Source organism: Crocuta crocuta, unplaced genomic scaffold (assembly GCF_008692635.1).
Source record: "Crocuta crocuta isolate KB4526 unplaced genomic scaffold, BGI_CrCroc_1.0 scaffold31, whole genome shotgun sequence".
Taxonomy (NCBI): domain Eukaryota; kingdom Metazoa; phylum Chordata; class Mammalia; order Carnivora; family Hyaenidae; genus Crocuta; species Crocuta crocuta.
The window spans coordinates 5,369,648-5,391,196 of NW_027528362.1; the positions used below are offsets into that span (position 1 = coordinate 5,369,648).

The 21,549-nt window shown below is 41.6% G+C and overlaps 1 protein-coding gene across 2 annotated transcripts in view; it reads left to right on the forward strand.

Annotated features, from left to right (window-relative positions):
• The window catches only part of ITGBL1 (integrin subunit beta like 1), a 208,013-nt gene that overhangs the window by 177,428 nt on the left and 9,036 nt on the right, over positions 1-21,549 (forward strand). For both annotated transcript variants that reach the window (XM_077753978.1, XM_077753979.1), the window contains one exon: positions 4,882-4,998. In XM_077753978.1, coding sequence (XP_077610104.1) covers positions 4,882-4,998 — 117 coding nt within the window. The remainder of the gene's footprint in view (positions 1-4,881; positions 4,999-21,549) is intronic.

Sequence of the window (21,549 nt, forward strand, 5' to 3'; positions counted from 1 at the left end):
TGTGGCAAGTAGCAGTGCCTCCTTCCCTTTGATAGTTGTACAGTGCTGTACTGAAGACTACAACTGACATTTATATATTCTGTCATTGATGGATATTTGAGGCTCCTTTGAGATTTTTAGGAATAGTGTTGCTATGATCATTCTGGAACATCTCCGGGTACAAATGAGTATAATTTTCTCCAGTGAATATGACCAATAATTGAGTTGCTGGTTCAGAGATTATGCATATTGACCTTACTAGATAATGCTAAGCAGTATTCCAGAATATTCTGCCAATTTATAACTCTACCAACTGTAAAAATATGCCCTGTGTTTCCACACCATTTCCAAAACTTGTTACAGTAGGTTCTTAAATGTTTGCTCATGTGGTTGGTTTGGGATAGAATGTCATTATGATTTTACTTTGCATTTCCCGTATAATTTAGAAGGAAGAATCTTTTCAAATGTCTACACATCATATGAATTTTCTATTAAAACAAATATTAAAAATGTTGACCATTCAGTTTCACAATAATAATTGTAAATTTTGTCAATAATTCTCAAAACAATTAAGTGTGTAATATTTGGAAATATCATTCTCCAACACTTTTATCTGGAGTTAATACCTACTGAAATGAAATAGGCTATATAGGATAGCAGAAATTTTAGACTTACATAATCCTTGTTTAGAATTATACTCCCATATCTGATCAGGTGATCCACACAAAACAGATTCTTCATATTTGGTGAATTTCATATGTGAAACCATTTGGCATAAGTGCATTGGGGTTTTAAATTTTAAGATGATACTTACGGAAAAATATACTCTAAGACAAACATATGCACGTGTTAGCTCTCTTAGTGAGTGTTAGAAAACTTGAAGATGTTATTTAAAGTGAGGTGTATTTTATTTGTTAAAATGACTAGTTGTGCTTAGCAGTATGAACTGCATTTTGTCAGTTTTAGAGTTTTTCTTTATTTTATGAGAGTGTCAAATTTGAAATATTTAAGTAAAATTTTTTTAAATGAGAACTTCTAGATATCTGCCTTAGCTCACTACTCTTTGCTAATGTATGAGCCTTAAAATATAGTACATAGGGATTGCCATACCATATAAAATGATATCATTGGATTGACTTTTTGTGTGTGCCTAAAGATTATCTGCTTGGACAAGAATGGACAGACTCAGTGTAAAATTCACGTAAGTTTTGGTTGGACGATGTTGATGACGTTGGCTGAATTAATTTCTTCTCAGATAGTTATTTCTGTCCTTTCCATCTGTTCTTGAATTATCTTTTCAAAAATTACTTGGCTTATTTGTATTTCTTTGAGTATATCTTTCTTTAGATTTTGCTCCCAGTTTGTTACATAAAATGGCACTTATTAGTGCTAGACGTACAAACTTCTATTACCCTTCATTCTTACTTATGTGAATATTGATAGTCATCTGAGAAGCTACATTTATATCTCCACAACACTAAAAGAGTCATTGAAATTGTGCTCGCTTTGGCAGCACATATACTAAAATTGAAATATCATTTAGCAAATAAAGCAAGGAGATTCGATTCAGTCTCTTATTTCAAAAAGTAGAAGACAGGGGTGCCTGAGTGGCTCAGTCAGTTAAGTGACTGACTTCAGCTCAGGTCATGAGCTCATGGTTCATGGGTTCGAGCCCCGTGTCGGGCTCTGTGCTGACAGCTAGCTCAGAGCCTGGAGCCTGTTTCAGATTCTGTATCTCCCTCTCTCTCTGCCCCTCCCCCACTTGCAGTCTCTCTGTCTCTCTCTCTCTCTCTCAAGAATGAATAAATGTTAAAAAATTAAAAAAAAAAAGATTTGGTGACAGATCAAATGATGGTGACCTTCTCCTGATAACAGGACACAGGAAGAGAAGTAGATTTGTGAATAAAGCTGATGAGCTTGCTATGGGACATATTTCACTAGTGTAACTGTGAAAGTTTTTCTGGCAATTGGAAAGGTGTATGTATTCTGGAAGAGACCTCTTATTCTAAATTCAGGTTCTGTCATTAAAGCGCATGCGTTGTGGGAATATTACTAAACTATTTACTTGTGATGATTGTTTAGTGCATCTGTTCAATAAATATTCATCCAAGCATCATAAGGACACACGAGAAGGCAGTTGACCCTGCTGTATTTGTGGAGGTACGTGAGTAGTGGGTGCAAGTATCATGGATTTGGTGACATTGTATCTAGAAAGATGAGCAGAAATTTGCCTGATAAGTGTATGTCTTGGTTGGGACTGGACTGAATTTGTGAACTTGGACAGCAGAATAAGGCACTTTAATATGTGGCCTGATGAACAACTTACTCTTCACTGACTTTCTGTCTGTAATAAATTAGCCTGTTTTGATGTATGATTTTTTTGCCTTTCCCTGTGAAGCTTCTATAGCCTATAAACTGTATTACAGCTATAACCATACAGTAATTCGGCTAACAGTTGGCTTAAGAGAGCTTTTTAAAACCCCAACAGATTCATTGCCAAAAAAACCCAAAAAACACCAAGAATTGCAGAGTGGCTAATTATTCTCTGATATTTGAAAAAGGATACTTGAATTATAATCCACGAGGGAAAAAAGTGAACCCAGGACTGAATAAGAACACTTTTCAGTGTAACTTTACAGAAGAGATACAAGACAGAAACGATCCATGGCAAAATAAATGAAACATTGATATCCAAACACATACACCTGCATTTCTGCCATCCTTTCCTGAGAGGCACAGAAACCAATAATGCATATCCAGGAAACTTCCCGAATGCCTTAAAATGTGAGTAAAATTGTCACCACAAATACACATGCCCTCAAACTCAAAAATTGATGTTGATTTGACAAGTGGACTGCATTCCCTCTTGGGAATCGTGTGGCGGATATTTCCCGTATCTGTCCGTGAAGGACTAGTTGACTATTTGTGGCTGTGCTGCTGATGGTTCTGTAGTTAGTCTCTTTGTCTCCACAGTCCGGATATTTTTTGTCATTCACACACACACACCCATGATGAGGGCGGATGTGTCTGTGTACACCAGAAGGTAACTGGGGCTCAGGAAGTCTGGGTTCCGGCGCCACCCTTGCTGATGTCTACCTTGCTGGCCTTAGATAAATCATTTAGCCTCTGCTTGCATGGGTTTCCTCCTCTATTAAGTTCACTGTGGGAAATCATGGATCCTCTTGACATTTTATAAAAAATAAATGAGTAGTGGGGTATTTTTCCAAGGAGAGATCTGGGGACCACCAGTTAGAGTTCTTGTCTGTGGGCCACAGAAACCAACCTCCTTAACTGGGATGGAAAAGGACTGTGTTAGAAGGGTTTGGGTGCAGAGTGCAAGCTTGGACAACCAGTTCGTGCGACAGCCTGGGGACGGAAGGCCCTGCCGAGAACTAGCCCCTGCTGCCATTGCTTTGGAACTGGGTGCCCAGCTTCTCCACTCGTGGACCCTCACTGCTGGGCTGTTGCTCTTGCGAACGCTGCCACAGACCCTGTGCCTTCGCTCTCGCCCTCAAGATTCAAAGCCATGGCCGAGGGTGTCTGGCGTGTCCCCCTTCTGTCCACCAGCGCATAGGAGGAGGGAGTATATCCCTGGGGAAGGAAAAGGGCTCTGTCTCCTGCTGAACTTGGGCCTGTCTCTAAGTAGAAAGAGAGACAGGTTGAAGGGCAGCCAGAACAACACCCTCTCTTGCAATATCTTTCACCAGATTCTCAAAGGGACCATGACCCCACCACTTCTGCCAAAAAAGATTATGAATCACTGCATTAGATTATCTTTAATTACAGCTCTGAAATTATACGATTCGAAATACTAATTTTCCTTTCTTCCATCATCTACCAACTCAGAATTTCTTTAACAAGATACAAATGCAGCAACAGAATGACTAACAACATTGCAGGGTCAGCCCTGAAGCATCTTATGATCATTTCAGTGGGTGTGTAATTATGATGGTTGGGCTAATGACAGAGAGTAGCAGATGTCTTGGAGTACTCACCCAGCTGGATTTCTGCCAAACCAGCACCAATTCCTCAGACAAAGGGAGATTTTCTTTCTTGTACAGCCTCATGGTGCTGTGTGGAGTATATTAAAATGCAGCGTGGCTTCATGGTTAAGTGCACAAACTTTAAGGTTAATAAGAACGGATATAAATTTTGAATCTATTCCTTATGAGCCGGTTCACTGTGGAAAGGAACTTGACCTCAGTACCTCTCTGTTTCCTGTTTAGTCAAATGGCAGTCATAACGCTGGTCAATGTGTGGCAACGTGAAAACCAAATGATGGGATTCAGAGAATTATAGTGTTTGACACGTCGTTACCACTCAAGAAATGATGATGAAAGCCATAACGATAATAGTTAAGGAATTCCCAAACTGTGAATCAAAGTCATTCCAGAAACTGCTTATCCTTTAGAATTTCAAGTCAAGAATAATACTGGGGTTTGGGCCATGCACTTTGACACATGTTGCCTGTTAAAATGAGTTCTATGAATTACAAAACTGATGCCAAATCGTCCTAAAACATCACCTCGTTGTTTGCTTATGTGGCAGATAGAACCCCAATAAAAATATACAAAATATTTTTTAAATGACAACGTTATCCTAAATTATGTCAAAATAGATACAATTTTGGCATCATCAAACTAAGTGGAAGATGAAACGCCCAGAGGGTTTAATAAGGGAAGTAGTCTTGAAAACGGACTGAAACAAAAGCGTCACTCCGCCCCCGGCCCCCTCGCCACTTGGACTTGGTCCTGCCGGAGGCGGAGAAGAAAAGTTATTTGTGGAACTATTTCCAGGCGCAGCGGGAACGGGCTTCGCGGTGTGTTAGTTGTTTGTGTCCTTTGAAAGCCTGGCCGATTCCGTGGCCTCCTAACAAGTGCGCCCTCCCTGTGCGTTTTGCAGGTAAATGCGAATGTGGCAAGTGTACCTGCTACCCTCCGGGGGACCCCAGGGTGTACGGCAAGACGTGTGAATGCGACGGTCGCCGCTGCGAAGGCCTGGACGGCACGGTCTGCGGGGGTAAGTGCTGCTCATGGCCTCGGCCACCTGCGGCCGGCGTCGCCTGCCTTCCTCACCCTACTTCTTCCTCTTCTTTTTTTTTTTTTTAAAAAGGAAACTCTGTTAAAAAAGAAGATAACCTGAAGGCAATATACGAGTAGACCTAAAAGCATCACACAATTCAGTTCGTATCGATCTTTATTTCCTTGGGCTCTCGACTTGGGCGAATGTGAACATACGAAGCCCGCTGGTCACTAAAGGTCACTGAGACCGTGCTAAGCCTTATGAAGGTAGTGACAGGTTCTGCTGCACCCGTTCCGTAGGAAATGATGTTTCTCACTCTGCTAATAAAAACTGGCGGGGAAGGACATAGTACCTACAAATGTGGGGGAAAAAAGCAGTACGATCACATTCTGCCTACAAAAGCACAAAAGACAGACATTCCATTTCCATGACAGCTCGGAGACCCCACAGGAGGTCAGCGACGGTAATAATCTGCAGAGTAAGCGTGACACAGAGACGCCAGGCAGCAGAGGGAGTGGGGCACAAATGAGGGTCCCCGAAGGCAAACGTGACAGTGTCTATTTGAGCTTCGTGCAGCTGAGGGGACGGGGCCCTCCTCATTCCCCTGGGTCAGGCTTGCAAAAGTTCATTTTGCAGAGATGACGCCTGCGGACTGCAGCTCCCTGCAAGCGGCCGGTGCCAGCGAGGGGGGTGGCCGGGTGTGCAGTCGCACTGAAAGAATCCATCGCTCTTCAGACAATGATCATAATGTGATTCGGCGCTATTATTGGCAAATAACCAAAATGCACAGACAACTCACCAAAGGTGGGGACAGCCTCTATCTGACATCTGCGTCTTTGTTCTCTTGCTGACCAGCTATAACATACCGGTGATTTAAGCAAGCATCCTTTGTTCTTTCCTTTCTCTGTGGGCCAAGGGAAGAGGCCCTCGCACGGCCCCAAGAGATCGCCCCTGCTTCCTGCAGATTCACAGATGCGACAGGGAGTGAGGTTGGAGGCGTCAATGTCCCGTAACTAAAAAGTGGCAGAACCCAGGATGTGGGCTCTGACGTTCAGTTCACAGATCTTTCTTGATACCACAGTTTTCCTAGGGTGACATCAAACTGTTTGGGCTTTTTGTCAATATTATTTTTAGTTTAGATCTCTTTTTCTTTTCGTTTTTTTAAAAAAATTTTTAAATGTTTTATTTATTTCTGAGAGAGAGACAGTGTGAGCAGGGGAGGGTCAGAGAGAGACAGAGATATAAAATTTGAAACAGGCTCTGGCTCTGAACTAGCTGTGAACACAGAGCCCAACGTGGGACTCAAACCCATGAACCATGAGATCATGACCTGAGCCAAAGTCGGACGCTTAACTGAGCCACCCAGGTGCCCTAGATCTTTTTCTTCACTAGTATCAGTTACCAGAAATATCTAAATCAATTATAGTCTTTTTATTTTTCTGGTAAGTGCTCTCCTTACTAACTTATTTAATAATTTTTTTAATGTTTATTTAATGTTGAGAGAGAAAGAGAGAGAGAGAGAGAGCATGAACAGGGGAACAGCAGAGAGGGACGGAGACAGAGGATCCCAACCAGGCTCTAAGCTGTCAGAGCAGAGCCCAATGTGGGGCTTGAACTCACGAACCATGAGATCGTAACCTGAACCGAAATCAGGAGTTGGACAGTTAACCGACTGAGCCACCCAGGTGCCCCTTAACTCATTTAGTTCTTACAACAGTATCTAAAGCCTACCTGGCTTCTATAAAGAACCACATACACATCTCTGCTCTTATTAGCATTGTCATATCTCTGNCGGAGACAGAGGATCCCAACCAGGCTCTAAGCTGTCAGAGCAGAGCCCAATGTGAGGCTTGAACTCACGAACCATGAGATTGTAACCTGAACCGAAATCAGGAGTTGGACAGTTAACCGACTGAGCCACCCAGGTGCCCCTTAACTCATTTAGTTCTTACAACAGTATCTAAAGCCTACCTGGCTTCTATAAAGAACCACATACACATCTCTGCTCTTATTAGCATTGTCATATCTCTGACATGGAGTGTCTACATCACCTGGGTCTCCCTACCCATCTGCCTCACTAACTTGGTTGAAATGTTGATATTGTAGAAACCTGTTACATCAACATACCTATAAATTATATACTCCCTACCCCCAATGCGTCTTTCTCTACAATTTTGGGGAGAAAATCAAAGATAGCAACAAATCTGTATAACCCCCTGCTAGATGAGATCAAACATGTATTAGGTAAATGAGAGAACATCTCACAAAGTAATTAATTTCTTAGACTAATACTTGACTCTGCTTGTCTATACTCCGTATTTTGTCCATCTACCCAGAGTTATCTGTGACCCCAGGGAAACTGATTTCCTCTAGGCAAATTAGTAAAAGACCAATGTATAAACCAGGACACCAACTACTTGATGTTCAATGAGAAATATAATTGTGCCAGAGACTAGAACCCTTTGTAGGGAACTCTGTGGGAAGTAAGATTCAGAGATAAGGATTGGAGTGCAAGGAATTTATTGGAAAGGTGAAGAAGACATGGTAGGATAGNATCTTTCTCTACAATTTTGGGGGGAAAATCAAAGATAGCAACAAGTCTGTATAACCCCTGCTAGATGAGATCAAACATGTACTAGGTAAATGAGAGAACATCTCACAAAGTAATAATTTCTTAGACTAATACTTGACTCTGCTTGTCTATACTCTGTATTCTGTCCATCTACCCAGAGTTATCTGTGACCCCAGGGAAACTGATTTCCTCTAGGCAAATTAGTAAAAGACCAATGTATAAACCAGGACACCAACTACTTGATGTTCAATGAGAAATATAATTGTGCCAGAGACTAGAACCCTTTGTAGGGAACTCTGTGGGAAGTAAGATTCAGAGATAAGGATTGGAGTGCAAGGAATTTATTGGAAAGGTGAAGAAGACATGGTAGGATAGTGGGAAAGGAAAGGCAGACAGTTAAGATGGTGTTATCCATCCAGTTACTGTGACGGTCAACTGGAGCTTCATCCGAGGACAGGAGATGGAACTCTGGGAGCCTAAGTTAAGCACATGGTTCTTATTTTTTACATTATTGTTTTAATGTTTTATTTATTCTTCAGAGAGAGAGGAAGACAGAGCATGAGCAAAGGAGGGGCAGAATGAGAGAGGGACACAGAATCTGAAGCAGGCTCCAGGCTCTGAGCTGTCAACACAGAGCCCAACGGGGGGCTTGAACTCACAAGCCGTGAGATCATGACCTAAGCCAAAGTCAGACACTCAACTGACTGAGCCACCCAGGTGGCCCTAGCACACAGCTTTTATTCATCCAGCAGTCATTGGTCAAGGACTGCTTCTAGGAGGCATTAGCTCACTCGCCACATCCAGCGTGCGTCAAAGTACATGCATGATCTGAGAGCAGGCTTCTCTGGCTAGAGACAGCCTTGGGGCCAAGAACCCCAGGTGGTGCCAAGTGGAAGCCCCCAAAGCAGTAAGGATGATATTGGTGGGCCAACTGCAGTCGCCAAAATATATCTGCCAATGGAACATACCTCTCATGCCGGGTGGTCTGAACATCTTCTCTGGATGATCTTATTCTTCAGTACTGTTTAGATTCTGCCAACCATCCAATCCAGCCTTCGATGTGACAGTCAATTAGACAATAGCTGTAGACATGCTAACACACCTTATCTTCCTGCTATAGCCTTGGTTACAACTTGGAAGATCCTTACTCACACAGCGAGAAATTAATTCTTAGGTGGTTGATCTTACCGAATAGAGATGGTACCATGGAACTGAATTATCAGAGAGCAGAGGCATTTTCAAGTTTGGACAGAACTTTGCTGCTGCTCCTGTGTGCTCAAGGTAGGACACAGCCCAGCCAGCAGCAGACACATAGCAGCCGGATACACATAGCACCTTTGATCACTATAATTTGATGCATTCTCTCTGCTTTTTTCTTAAATTTTAGCAACCAGATCTAAAAAAAAAATCACCTATGCATTTTATTTCGTATTTTAAATTGTGTTAAAAACACTTTATTGACCAAAGATCTCTGAATACCTTTCAAGTATGTAAAGGAAAACAATTCTTGGACATTTTCCCTGAGAATACTGTATGTTATTCATAATTTCACTTCAATGTGTGCGTAATGTCCTTGAGAGATTTGGGGTTAGGTAACTAGTATTTTAAAAGATTGTCTGTAGGTACCAATGACTTGTTTTTCCTACCTTCTTCTCCTACATCAAAGCTCCATGAGCTGGCAACTCATTGACAGTGTGGAGCATTAAATTCTGCCACCATTTCTTCACTAGGACCTATGCATGCATCTTTACCCATACTAGTCAGTGTGTGTTTTGCTTTTCTTGTAATTTGCTTGTGAGTCTTTACTCTGGATGATCTGTCCTATGGCTTGGAGAGGGATAGTTCCAGGACAGAGAGGGAGAGATGTCCCCATCAATGGCCTACTCATGTTTATCCTAAGTAACATACAGCTAGAAAAGCTACGTATAACTCACAGTCCACACACACACATTGTTTAGTATTCCTCAACAAGGTACTGTTTGTTCTCATTCATGGCAGTTATAGTCTATAAAGCTGCCATGAACACTGAATTAGCAAATACTGAATCATTGCTCCTAAGAAAAATATGGAGCCACATTCCTGCCTCTGGTCAGAGGATTTTTCATCAACAGACCAGTACATACCTTTGTATTCTGTGTGTTTCTGTTTAAAGGCCTTGTGTAATATGTAGTCGATTTGTTAATATAGAACTCATGGCCAACAGCTCTGAACGGAGATTGTGTGACAGGTGTTTTCTCCGTAAGGCACATTATAGCCTTTTTACACTGAAGTACATGAGGCATTTCAGCACTATACTTAGGGGCCATCTCAAACATCAAAATCATCAACAAAAGCCTGAAAATGTGAAAAGCATAGCCCTGAATGTACTGCAGAAAGGACACTTCTTTACAGTGTAAGAGCTGACACAAGAGGCAGAGTGTGATAGTGTTTGGTCTTAGCTGAGAACGCGAACCACTCTGCCTGTGTGCTCGAATGACCTGGAAAACTTTAATGAGTATTGATTTCAGGGATACAAATACATCTCAGTGAGTAAGCAAATTCTCTAATGTGGAATTTGCAAATAATGAGAATCAACTGTAATTCATGTTCTCACTGGGAACATTACCTCCCACTGTAGCTTTGCACTGGGGCTCAAAGTGGGATTTCTTTAGGACAGCTAATAAAGGTACTGTGATTTCAATTCTTTTATTTTTGGAGCCCTGCTTTAGGGGAGGAACCACTTGAGTCCTGGTTATCATAGTCGTGAATTTCATCTACGCCTTAGCTCTTCTCTGGAAAGAAAATACAAAAGACATGACATTAATTGACATGTTTGGACCTATAGTAACTTTGGTACTAAAGTATACAGCATGCTAAATCAGTTGACGAGGCGATCACAAATTCCTGTGCTTTTCATGCAAATCTAAATGTACTTTAATATTAAGAAATATAAATGGCATATAGTGCAGTAGTTCAGACTACAGATGGGAGTATTTTTTTCCCAGCCCTGACTCTGCCGCTTATGAACAATATAACTTGAGATAGTTTACATACCCTCTATTTCCCACCTATAAAATGATGATCATAATATACCTCTTTTGTAGGGTTGCTGTAAGATAAGTGCAGTTAATGCATATAAAGTGCCCAGCATCTAAGTGTATATGTATATGACACACATATACATATACATACATTACCTATTATTATTACTGGTTTTAGATACATACAAAGAGAACGGCAGGCAGAAGGTTCTGATGTGGAGTATGGTGAAGCCTAAGGGTTGTGTAACAGGGCTCCATGTTTGCTTATTAATGCCTTTTGTAATGACAGTTTATTATTCAGAACTGTGACGTTCTGATGTTCCATTTTAGACAGACTGAATGTTTCCTCCTATCTACTTTTTGCACACAGCACAGTCTTTCTCCTCACACTTGACACTGAGCTACCAAATCAAAGTGGCTGCCGTATTTCTAGTGGCTCTTACTCAACAGTGCACCTTCTGTGTGGGAGCTTCTCATAGATTCCCCCAAGCACAGAAGAGCATAATTAAGAAGACACTGGCCATTGGGGTTCCTAAAGTCACAGTATGCATTGCCAAAGTTTCTATATTTCTCAGTCTATCTAGAAATATCCCTTATCTTAAGGAAACCCCTCTTATCGTGTATATAATACATAATAGTAATTAAATCAGCAAATACTCATTGCATGCTTATTCCATGTAAAGCCCTGCTCGGCCCTTCAAACACACACATGCCTTTAAATGATTTTTATCTCTTTGATGCCATTCCCTCTGGCCTCTAAGCTTATAGCATTCCTCTTGGTTCAATGTTAAACCCATGAAACTTGGTCTGCCTTCAACCATCCAACATAACTGACTCTTCCTGAGGTTACTGATAAGTCCTAGTCACGCAAATCCTAGGTGATTTTCAGTTCTCCCAACGTGTGACCATGTTTAAACACAAAGTTGTAGGTACTCCGAGTGCCCATGAAATGGTCTCCCCTCTGGGCCTCGGAGACCCCTGTCCTACCTGTTTCTTCTCCCACTTTTCTTATCTTGTTCCTCTCCCGAGCCTACCAGTAAATCTTAGATCTCCCTTGAAATGGCTCCTGGATGTCTTTCCGCTTGCTGTTCGTTGCCCTTGAGCGATCTCAGCTTCTCCCACGTTCACGTTCAGGACAGTCTCTCCAGTGACTTCTTAGCTCTGTTCTCCTCAGCTTCAGACTCTTCTTTTCAAATTCTAATGAAATGTTTTTGTATGGAAATTCTCCCAACCTCTGCCTGGTTGAAACTGAAGTTATCATTTATTTCTTCATTAATCCGTCAAATATTTATTGAGCCTCCACTATTTGCCAGCACTGGAGATCTGATGGTGAGTCTGCTGGAGCTTACAATTAAACTTGAAGGGCAGACGTTGACAAAGGAATGACAATGAGCTGAGTCTGCTGCAAGGAGAGCTGCAGGTTCAGTGGGAATATACATAATTGGGGGTGTAACGTAGACTCTAATGCCTCCTTATCTGGGTAACACTGTATGGTGCACAGTATGTGCTTCACGTGTATTAATCAGCTGAACGTGACAACCACCATACTTATAATAGGACGCAGAGACCTTAGCTAGATGCTGGCAGCGGATGTGACACAAAGTCACAGAGAACAGCATGTGCGGGGCATCTGTGGGGAAGGTGACAGTGACATATTCCAGGAACGTTTGAGAACCAGAGAGACACCCTGGGTGGTTGGAGATCGGAATGCAAAGGGGAAAAGGGTGTGACATGTTTTGAAAACCATGTTAATGATTTGAGGCTTCACTCAAGGGATGATAGGAAGCCATAGAAGGGGTTTAAACAAGGCAGTAACATGATCCATGCAGTGAAAAAGTACCTCTAGCTGCGGGGTGAAGTACGGATTGCTGGGGGGAGATTGTTCGTAAAGGCTGGCGGGTGTAGATGTTTCCAAGAGGAGCCCTGGAGAGAGGTGAAGGTGGTCCAGCCAGATAGGGGACAGTACAGATGGGAAAACTTGTGAGTCTTGGCAACAGTATTACAACAAAACCCTTACTTTGCTACAAGAGACTCTGACCTTCTGTTAAGCTCCTAGCTCGGATTCCCTGGAAACAGATGAAGATGGTGTATGTGTTACCAGGTAACACTGCCCGGGCAGTGTTACCAGACAACACTGCCCGTGGTAACAGTAACCTATGATTGATAAATTTCAACCAGTTTAGGAGGGATTATGAATCAACTATTAATATGTGATGGGAATGCCATGCCTTCGTGGGGTTTCCGGGAGCTTATGCTCAAGGAATCATTAGGAGAGATTTTGGCTCTTTGGGGCATAAGACTTCCTCTAAGTCAGGGAAGACTCAACATCGGTGCAGTATGGATCTCATCAGGGCATGTGGGCTGTGTTATCTGAAGAGAAGGAAAGCCCACACCGCTGTATTGACCTGTCACCCTCATGAATTGCTCAAGGACTTGCATGGAGGGGAAAGCCTGGTACCGTCTTGCTGCCCAGATGGGGTTCCTGACCCATTTCCTTCCTGGGAGATTAGTACTGAGTGTCAGCCAAGTGCCTAGAGGGACCCCCACTGCCCTGGGATTCTGAGCAGCATTTACAGAAATCCATGATTAGAGGATGTGAGTGAGGGGTGGGGTAGGTTCAAGGATGAATCCCAAGTTTCTGATTCGAGCAGCTGGATGGGGGGAGGAGACAATGCTTTTGTGGCACCAGTTGTCTCCATCTTGTTTTACAACAATGATTTCTTCATGGAGGTCCGTGGAGATGGAGAAATTTGGGTGTGTTATGACTTTGTCCCTTAACCTGACATTATATCTTCACTTCTCCTTGAAGAACTTCTCATCATTTTTCCATTCTTCCAGCAGGCTTCCAAATTATCTACTTTAGGGAACCTTTCTGAAATTATTTTAGACTTCCTCCATACTGCAATACCTTCATTATTATAACATCATGACATGTCACTGTAAGTGTGCTTATGTGTCTTTTCTTCAAATGTATACACTTCCCATGGGTATAATGAGCATCTCTCTCTCTCTCTTTCTCCCCCCCACCTCAAGTTATTGTATCCTCAAACTTAGGATTAAGATCTCAAGAAGTTTTTTTCTTTGAATAAATTACAAATTAAGAGAACCACAAATAAGGGGAGGGAGGGAGGGAAGGAGAGGGAGAGAGAGAGAGAAAGACAGAGAGAGACACAGAGATCTCAGTTTGAAATCAAAGAATTCTTCAAGTTGGAATGAACATTTGACCAGGGCCTTGAATAGCAATTAAATGTATGAAACTTGAGTGTGAATAACATTTGTTCTGGGAAGGCCAAGTGAAGGCACAGAAATGAAAAAATATTTGGTATTTGGAAGGAATATACTCTGTCATTTTCTTACATCAGAACTCTTTCTCTGCTGCTCTTGAATCCATCCTTGGGAAGGATTTTTTCAAACTACTCATTTATCATTTATGACATAAATTATTTCACTCATTTATTTTGCTCATCTCTAGATGGTAGGACATTATAAAATATTCCATGTTGATTTTTTTATTTTTCAACATTAAAAAAAATAAAAATATAATGAAAAATGTAAAGGACAAAATAAAAAATCACTCTTAAATCCATCATTCGAAAATGATATCTGGTGATATTTTGTTGTATTTCTACATTTTTTGGCGGGATAGACTTTTATGAATCTTCTTTGGGTATTTTGATATTTTGTCTGGAGAAAGCCCACATTCTACGATGTGTGTGCATGCACTCTGCTGCATTTTGTCAAGGAAAATTTAAGTAAGGAGAGGTCACCATTTTCTTGTAAGTTAAGTGAACAGTGGCACACAGGAAGATGCATGCGAACCTCATACTCGACAGACCAGGATTTGGATTCTGGCTCCATTTCCTACTGGTTGTAGTAACTTGGGCAGGTTATTCAGTCTCTCTGCCTTGGTACACTCACGTGTCTGGTGGGGATTACAATGCCCACTTATTGGCTTAATGATGAGAAGGGGACATAAAGAATGAAATGTGCCTGGTACTATGTGCTGAGTGGGCATCCATGCACTCCCTGTGTACGTAGTGGAGAGTAAAGGATTGAAATGTCCATCTTCAGAAGAGGACAAAACAATAATATTGTAAAGCATTAGCTATGGAAGTTTTGGAAGAAGTTAGCATCATATGAATCAGCAGTCCTGTGCCTCAGAGGGGTGAAAGCTATGTGTTCAAAGCTTTCAGCCTCCCCGTCAATGTGGCAGCCAGTGGTTTACAAGTCTTACCACTATGAGTATGTGAAACTCGTTAACATCATCCCTCTGGTGTGGTTTCAGAGGAGAATGAAACTGAGCATCACTAATTTGGGTCATTTTTTTCAGTCCACTCCCAGATACCGAGCCATAGTTCACGCGGTCTTTCACGGGGAGGAATCAACTACAACCCTCTGCATCCAATGTGTGGCCAGAGAGCAAAGCAGGGACTGCCTGAGTATTGTAGCAAACAAGGAATAAGTAAAGTCAAACCCTCCCGTAAACCTACCTAGTCAGCAGGCACCTGAGAAATAATAACTAACACTGTTTATCCCCTCCTAACAATAATGCTAAAGATGCCTAGACCAGTCCTAGTAGGCTGGGGTAAATTAGAAATTGTGCCTGAAGGTGAATGTAAGCAATTACATAATTTTAAGCTGTTCCACTCTGATTATGCCAAAATTACAACCTGAAAATGACTGGCAAACATAAAATCGGGGTGACATAAGACCATTCTTCATTTAATTAAATTATTGGTGAGTCGTGTTCAATGATCATAGACGCCATGTGGGCCTTCTCAAAACATCTTTATTAACAATAAAAATTGTATGTGATCTGTAAATGCATGGATTTTTTTACATCAAATCAGTCACTACTGAAAAAAAAATACTCCGTCCAGGGTGATAGTCCGTAAGTATTGCCCACTTTTTAGCGGCATATGATTTTAGGACTTCATAAAGGAAATATAGCCACACGTTGGCTCAGGTGTGTTTAAGGGTCTTTGCCTAACTTGACGTAATCAGACATCTCCCACCTGTCCTCCACCTGTCCAGGTGAGGATAAGAAATGGACTGCTTATTGCTTTTCTTCTTTCCTCTGTGCTCCTGGAATAGATACTGCCCATGAGTCCAATTGAAGAAACAAGAAGGGGTAATGAAGAGCCACCTCTTAATTACACAATCAGTTCACATTTCTTCTGGGAGTTGTTTAGTGCAGAGCCGCAAATTGAAGGAGAACATGCCGCCTGACAATATGAGTGTAGCGACCCCCAGGAGCTGCCTGATTGCTCACATTGGCGAAGGCCCCCACCCACTGACTCAAGCCCGGCCTCTCTTAGCTAGGGTTGCAGTGGGATTCTCTCCAGATTGCACCTTAAGTTACAAACCTCTTTTCTGAGTTCATAAGGGGACCATTCAGGACTGTAGGTAATTGACAGAAATGAATCTGCAGGTTGTCACCACAGAGATGGATGAGGAGGTGACTACCTGAAAGCCATCAATGTTCCACACACCTTCTGTCTTCACTTCTGTCTTCACTTCTGCCCTCAGTGTGACTTTTACTGTCATGCTCATAGAAAACCTTCAGTGTATCTATCAACTAGGGAAGGAAAAAGGGGAGAGAAAAAGGCAAAGGCAAAGGACACATGCTGGCCGTGCCCATCTGGTTTTCTTTAGAGGACAGTGGCTTTCCTAGAAACCTCGCCCAAGAGATTTCCTCTTGTATCTCATTTATTAGAGGTATGTCCTAGGTCAAAAGGAGCCTATGTAATCAAACATTTTCAAATGGACATATTGTCACCTCCCTGAAAAAAATGAGTGTCCTCCCAATATTAACAAGGGGAAAAGAATATGGAGCAGGCAATATGTAGTATTTGATACAAATAGATCTGCTCCTGGGTCAGTTTCCTAACTGAGAAACATCATTGCAGTGCTTTAAGGAAATGTAGCTCAGAGTCAATGAATTTCACTGGAAAAGGTCTTTGTCTAGAGCACCACTGTCCAATAGAATTTCCAAAGATAATGGGAATATTCTGTATCTGCGTCATTCAACGCAGGAGCCACTGGCCACACGTGGAGACCAAGCCCTTGAAATAGGACTTATGCACCTGAGAAACTGAATTTTAAATTTTACTCACCTTTAATAAATTCAAATAGTCATGAGTGACTAGTGACTACTATACTGGGCAACACAAGTCCAGAGCATCCTTGGTGAGGGAAGGGAAGAGAAAAGGAAGAAAAAGCAAGGATGGGGATACCAGATGCAAGGAGGTAAGCATCTGGGAGAGGTGAATGGCTCTGGAAGTGAAAATCGAATGGAAAGTTACTCACCTATGTGAAGACTTGGGAAGTCAAGTGAAGGCCGATTTAGTGTACTTCATATGATTTATTAGGCTGGGTCTTTCTAAGGTTCCTTCTAGAATGATCCATTGTACCCTTATTATACAAAGATAACATATCACTATGGATTCTGCGACCCAGCAGGCATGTTCTTACTGAATGGTATATGTGCCTGATACTCCAATAGATCTGCCCCGCTGGGTGTTTCATTCACAGGCCTAAGCGACAGCAGTGTACAGTTGGGCCAACAAAAGCTAACTGAAACTACTATTGTGGTCTTTTTTTTTAACTGCCAGCTTTCAGGAACATTACACCTAGTAGGTAGGTCTCTTCTATAGAATACTTTCCCTTGTCATTTTACAAAATCATCTCATTCTCCTCCTTCTTTCCTAGATGTCCCTACTTGTCTGGCTATACCTCCTCTACCCTAGCCCTAAATATGGGAGTTTCCCAAGATTTATTTCTCCCTAGCTGGGTTCAGCACTTTCGCCACTTTAAATGGCATCTACTTTTGCAAAGTCTGGCATGTATAAGCGTAGCCCTAACCTGTCCTCTGAGTACCAGATGTGCATCATCTGATCACTTGACCTCTCTACGTGCTTGTCTTAGAGTATCTCAGACACACAAGCTTCAAAATAGAGCTGGTTTTCTGCCCCCAACCCCTCCCTCCTGCAGTTCCCATATCTAACAAATAGCATCATTATTTATAATATTTCTCTAGCTAGAAAACTAGTCCTTTGTTTCTCACCTGCCACCTCCAATCCAACAGGCGCTGCCCCCAAAGTGGATCTCCGTCTACCTCTCTCCATTTGTACTTACACCATGTCCGTCACCTTTCACTTGGACCACTGCAACACTCTCTCACTTTCCCCATACTCGGTGCCTCCCAACATACCTTAATCTCCCACACAGCTGCCAAATTGAATTTGCAAATTGTAAATTCTATCATATCACTCTCCTGCATAGCATCCCTCTATGATTTCCCATCCCTCTTAGAATAAAATTGAAACATTTTACCAAGAATAAATAATTTCCTAGGCTCTCATTCCTGAATGTTTTCTGCAGCTTTGCCGTTTATTCCATTTTTTCTTACTCAGTTTTCTTTGAACACGTTGACCTTTTTTCACTGCCTGTAACATGCCAAGCTCTTTCTTATTCTGAGAACTTTCATTAGCTTTCTAGAACATTGGCTGTCTGGCTTCCTCTCATCCCTTGGGTGTCACAGAGCTCTTCTCTGACTACTCCAGTTAACAGTGTTCTCACTGTTGAATACAGTAGTGTCCTTTTTAGTTTTCCCATAGCTCAAATGCATTTGTTTGCTGGTCCTTATTTTATACCCTTGTGGACTCCAGGAACCATAAGAGTAGAGCTAGTATGATGTCTGGTACCCAGTAGTTTCTTGAATGGATGTCTATGTTATTAAAGCTTATTAAATTTTTTTATTGAAAGATTTTTTAAAATTTTAAGTAAAGAGAAGCCATGTAAATGGCAAAGCAAATCATTTGACTACATTGCATTTTGACCATTGTCTGGGCTAGATGCCAACTTAATTTTGCAGAAGGATGTGATGAATGAGCTAATAAATGAAAAACAATCTCCTATTTCCTTGAATATAAATTTTACATTAAATTACTTGCTGTGAGGAGCCATTTAGTTATTCTCAACGATATCCTAAGTTAAAGAGAAGATGGCTTTCTCTGCAATAGGGATTAAATGATTCCAATTATGTCAAATTGATGGTAATTCCTACTAGCCCAGGGTCAGCAAGAAACAAGAACATTTGGAAAGTCCATAGCTTGATGTCACTGGTGCACAGAAGCTCTTTCTCATTTTTTTGTACCCAAGATTATCTGCCTCCAAAGATGGACAGTTTTTTTTTTTTAACATCATAAATAGACCTCGGTCTAAGTGGATTTTTGTTTTATTGGTGAAGTCAAGATATAAACAATTTACTAACTATTTTTGTGTATGTAGCTCGTAGGGGGCACCAGTTCTCTAACTTCACTCCACCCTACTGAACACAAAAATAGAACAGCCATCCAAGAACTGTCCATTGTTCCTCAGTGACTTATAATCATGTCCTGGATTCAGTTTATAGTTCTAAATTGGGATTAGGAGGTGGGGTAAGGGACTGAGAAGAGATTTTGTTAAAAAATGAATGTTTTCAATCTAGAAGGTTGGTTTGTTTGTTTGTTTGTTTGTTGAGGATCCACTATGTCTAAGGCAGTGTGCTTGGACTCTGAAGGATTGCAGTGATGAATCAGAAGTGATTCCTATTCTTAAAGAATTCACAGTCACGTAGTGGGTTTATTTGATACATAACTAGATACCATAAAGTGGAAGACAAAGTTCCACAATAGAAGTGAAAAATAAGGTACTATAGACATTCAGAGGAGAAGATGAACTTTACTTGGTGATCTTAGAAAACTCTTCACAAAGATGTAGTCACATTCCCTGAACTTCCAGAATTATCAGAGGCAGGCTGTGTCAGGTTGGGAGAATGGATTCCTATCTCGGCAAATGTAAGAAGTCAGAAAATCCTGGGAAATGTACGGGGGCAATGAGTAGATCAGTTCAAATGGTGAAGTACATGAAAGGGGAGAAGAGGAGAGAGGGAGTGAGGTTGGAAATGTAGAGCGGGGATGTATTTCAGAAACCTAAAGCATAAGCAAGACTAGAGTAGGTGAACTTCATCCCGTAAGCATTAGGGGACTACATGGGGCCGGTGCTCAAGGCTGTATGTGAGTAGAATCATGCTGTGGGAAACGGCGAGCACAAATGTTGGAGAATGACCTGATAGAAGGTACTCTTAAAGGTTGATGATGGTGACATGGTGGACATTTTGGAAGGTTCTGGCAACTCTTTAGAAGAGGGGAGTAAAAGAGATTCAAATGTGATTCAAAACATTTTGAACTGGGTACTGGAAGCAGAGTTCTGCCATTAAAGGAAATGGGCAAAACGGAAGAGCACGTGTGGGACAGAAAACTGCATATCCAAGTCTAGAAGTATCAGTTTGGATGATAGAATACAGAGTAAGAATTGTGGGAGTAGCCTTTAGAAGTAATTTAGAGGCTGGAGATATACCCCCGTAATCATTTCTGTTATCTGACAGCCTGTGATTTATGAATTTTTCAAAAGAGAGATTAGAGTGAGAAAAAAGAAGATTAAGAATAGACAGACAGGGGCACCTGGGTGGCTCAGTCGGTTAAGCGTCCACCTCTTGGTTTTGGCTCAGTCATCATCTCACAATTTGTGAGTTTAAGCCCCATGTCAGGCTCTACACTGATAGTGTGGAGCCTGCTTGGGATTCTCTGTCTCCCTCTTTCTCTGCCCCTTCTCCACTCACCCTGTCTCTGTGTCTCAAAAAATAAATAAACATTAAAATAAAAAGAATAGACAATCAGGGAATACCCACATTAATGGGGTTAGGAAAAAAAGTAGAAAAATGGACAAAAGAGAAGTGTTAGAAGGAGGGGCGCCTGGGTGGCTTAGTTGGTTAAGCATCCGACTTCGGCTCAGGTCATGATCTCACAGTTTGTGGGTTTGAGCCCCGCGACTGCCAGCTCAGAGCCTGGAGCCTGTTTCGGATTCTGTATCTCCCTTTCTCTCAGACCCTCCCCTGCTCACGCTGTCTCTCTTTCTCTCAGAAATAAATAAAACATTAAAAGAAAAAAAAAAAGAAGTGTGAGAAGGAGAAGGAGGGCCCAATGTCAGGTGCCCATGAGTGCCAAGTGTATACCTTTAGACTGTGCAGCAGTTCAAACCACATATCATCTCTGTCGCATTTGATTTGCTACCCCCTAGTACCTAGCAAAATGCTCTGTTCATAATCAGCAAAATTTTGCCAGACAAGTAGTTTTTTGGTGGTTCTGTCTGGAGAGATCTGGCTGTAAAGAAATGTACATAGAGGTAAAAGAATAAAGCATTGGTTGGAAATAAGAAATTAAAAGTGGACGATGAGACAACGTAGTGGAATGTTGGTGACAATTAGATGGACTTCTATGCCGATGTATGACTGTCATAAATACAGTGTTGTATACACACCGAAAGATTAACATCTCCAGAACGGGGGAGCCAATGACAAAAACAAGAAAGAAAAGTCCCAGATAGGAGTCTTAGTCTCAGGCTGTTTTTAACATCTGTACAATAAATCTACTTATGCTAGCATCTGTTCTTATTACGTAAGGAGAGAGGTACACCAAGTAATATGATGGCCATATGCCATTCCTCTGGAAGTTAACCTTTAGTTTGTTATTAGTAAACAGTAGGAGAGCAGTCAACAAATGCAGCCAGCAATGGTGACGTGTCCAGCGTTGCAAGCTGGTCTGGATGTCACAGGTGTGTACAATTAGGAAACGTGCTCAGACTTCGTAGTGACAAAAATGCAAATGAGGAAGCATTTGGTATCAAGAAAGGTTGATAAAACTCCATTTTAAATTGTCTCAAGGTTTCTTTCTTTCTTGGCCCACCTCCTATGCTGCATTCAAATGTAGTATGTTAATCTGGAACTCTGTCACCGAGTTCTTCTCAACAAGTGCACGCCAGAATGACTCTGTATAAAGGAAAGCGTGTTGGCTTGACAGGAAATGAGGTCCTACGGCCTGCACATTTCTTTCTTAAAACCTGTGATTCAGAGGC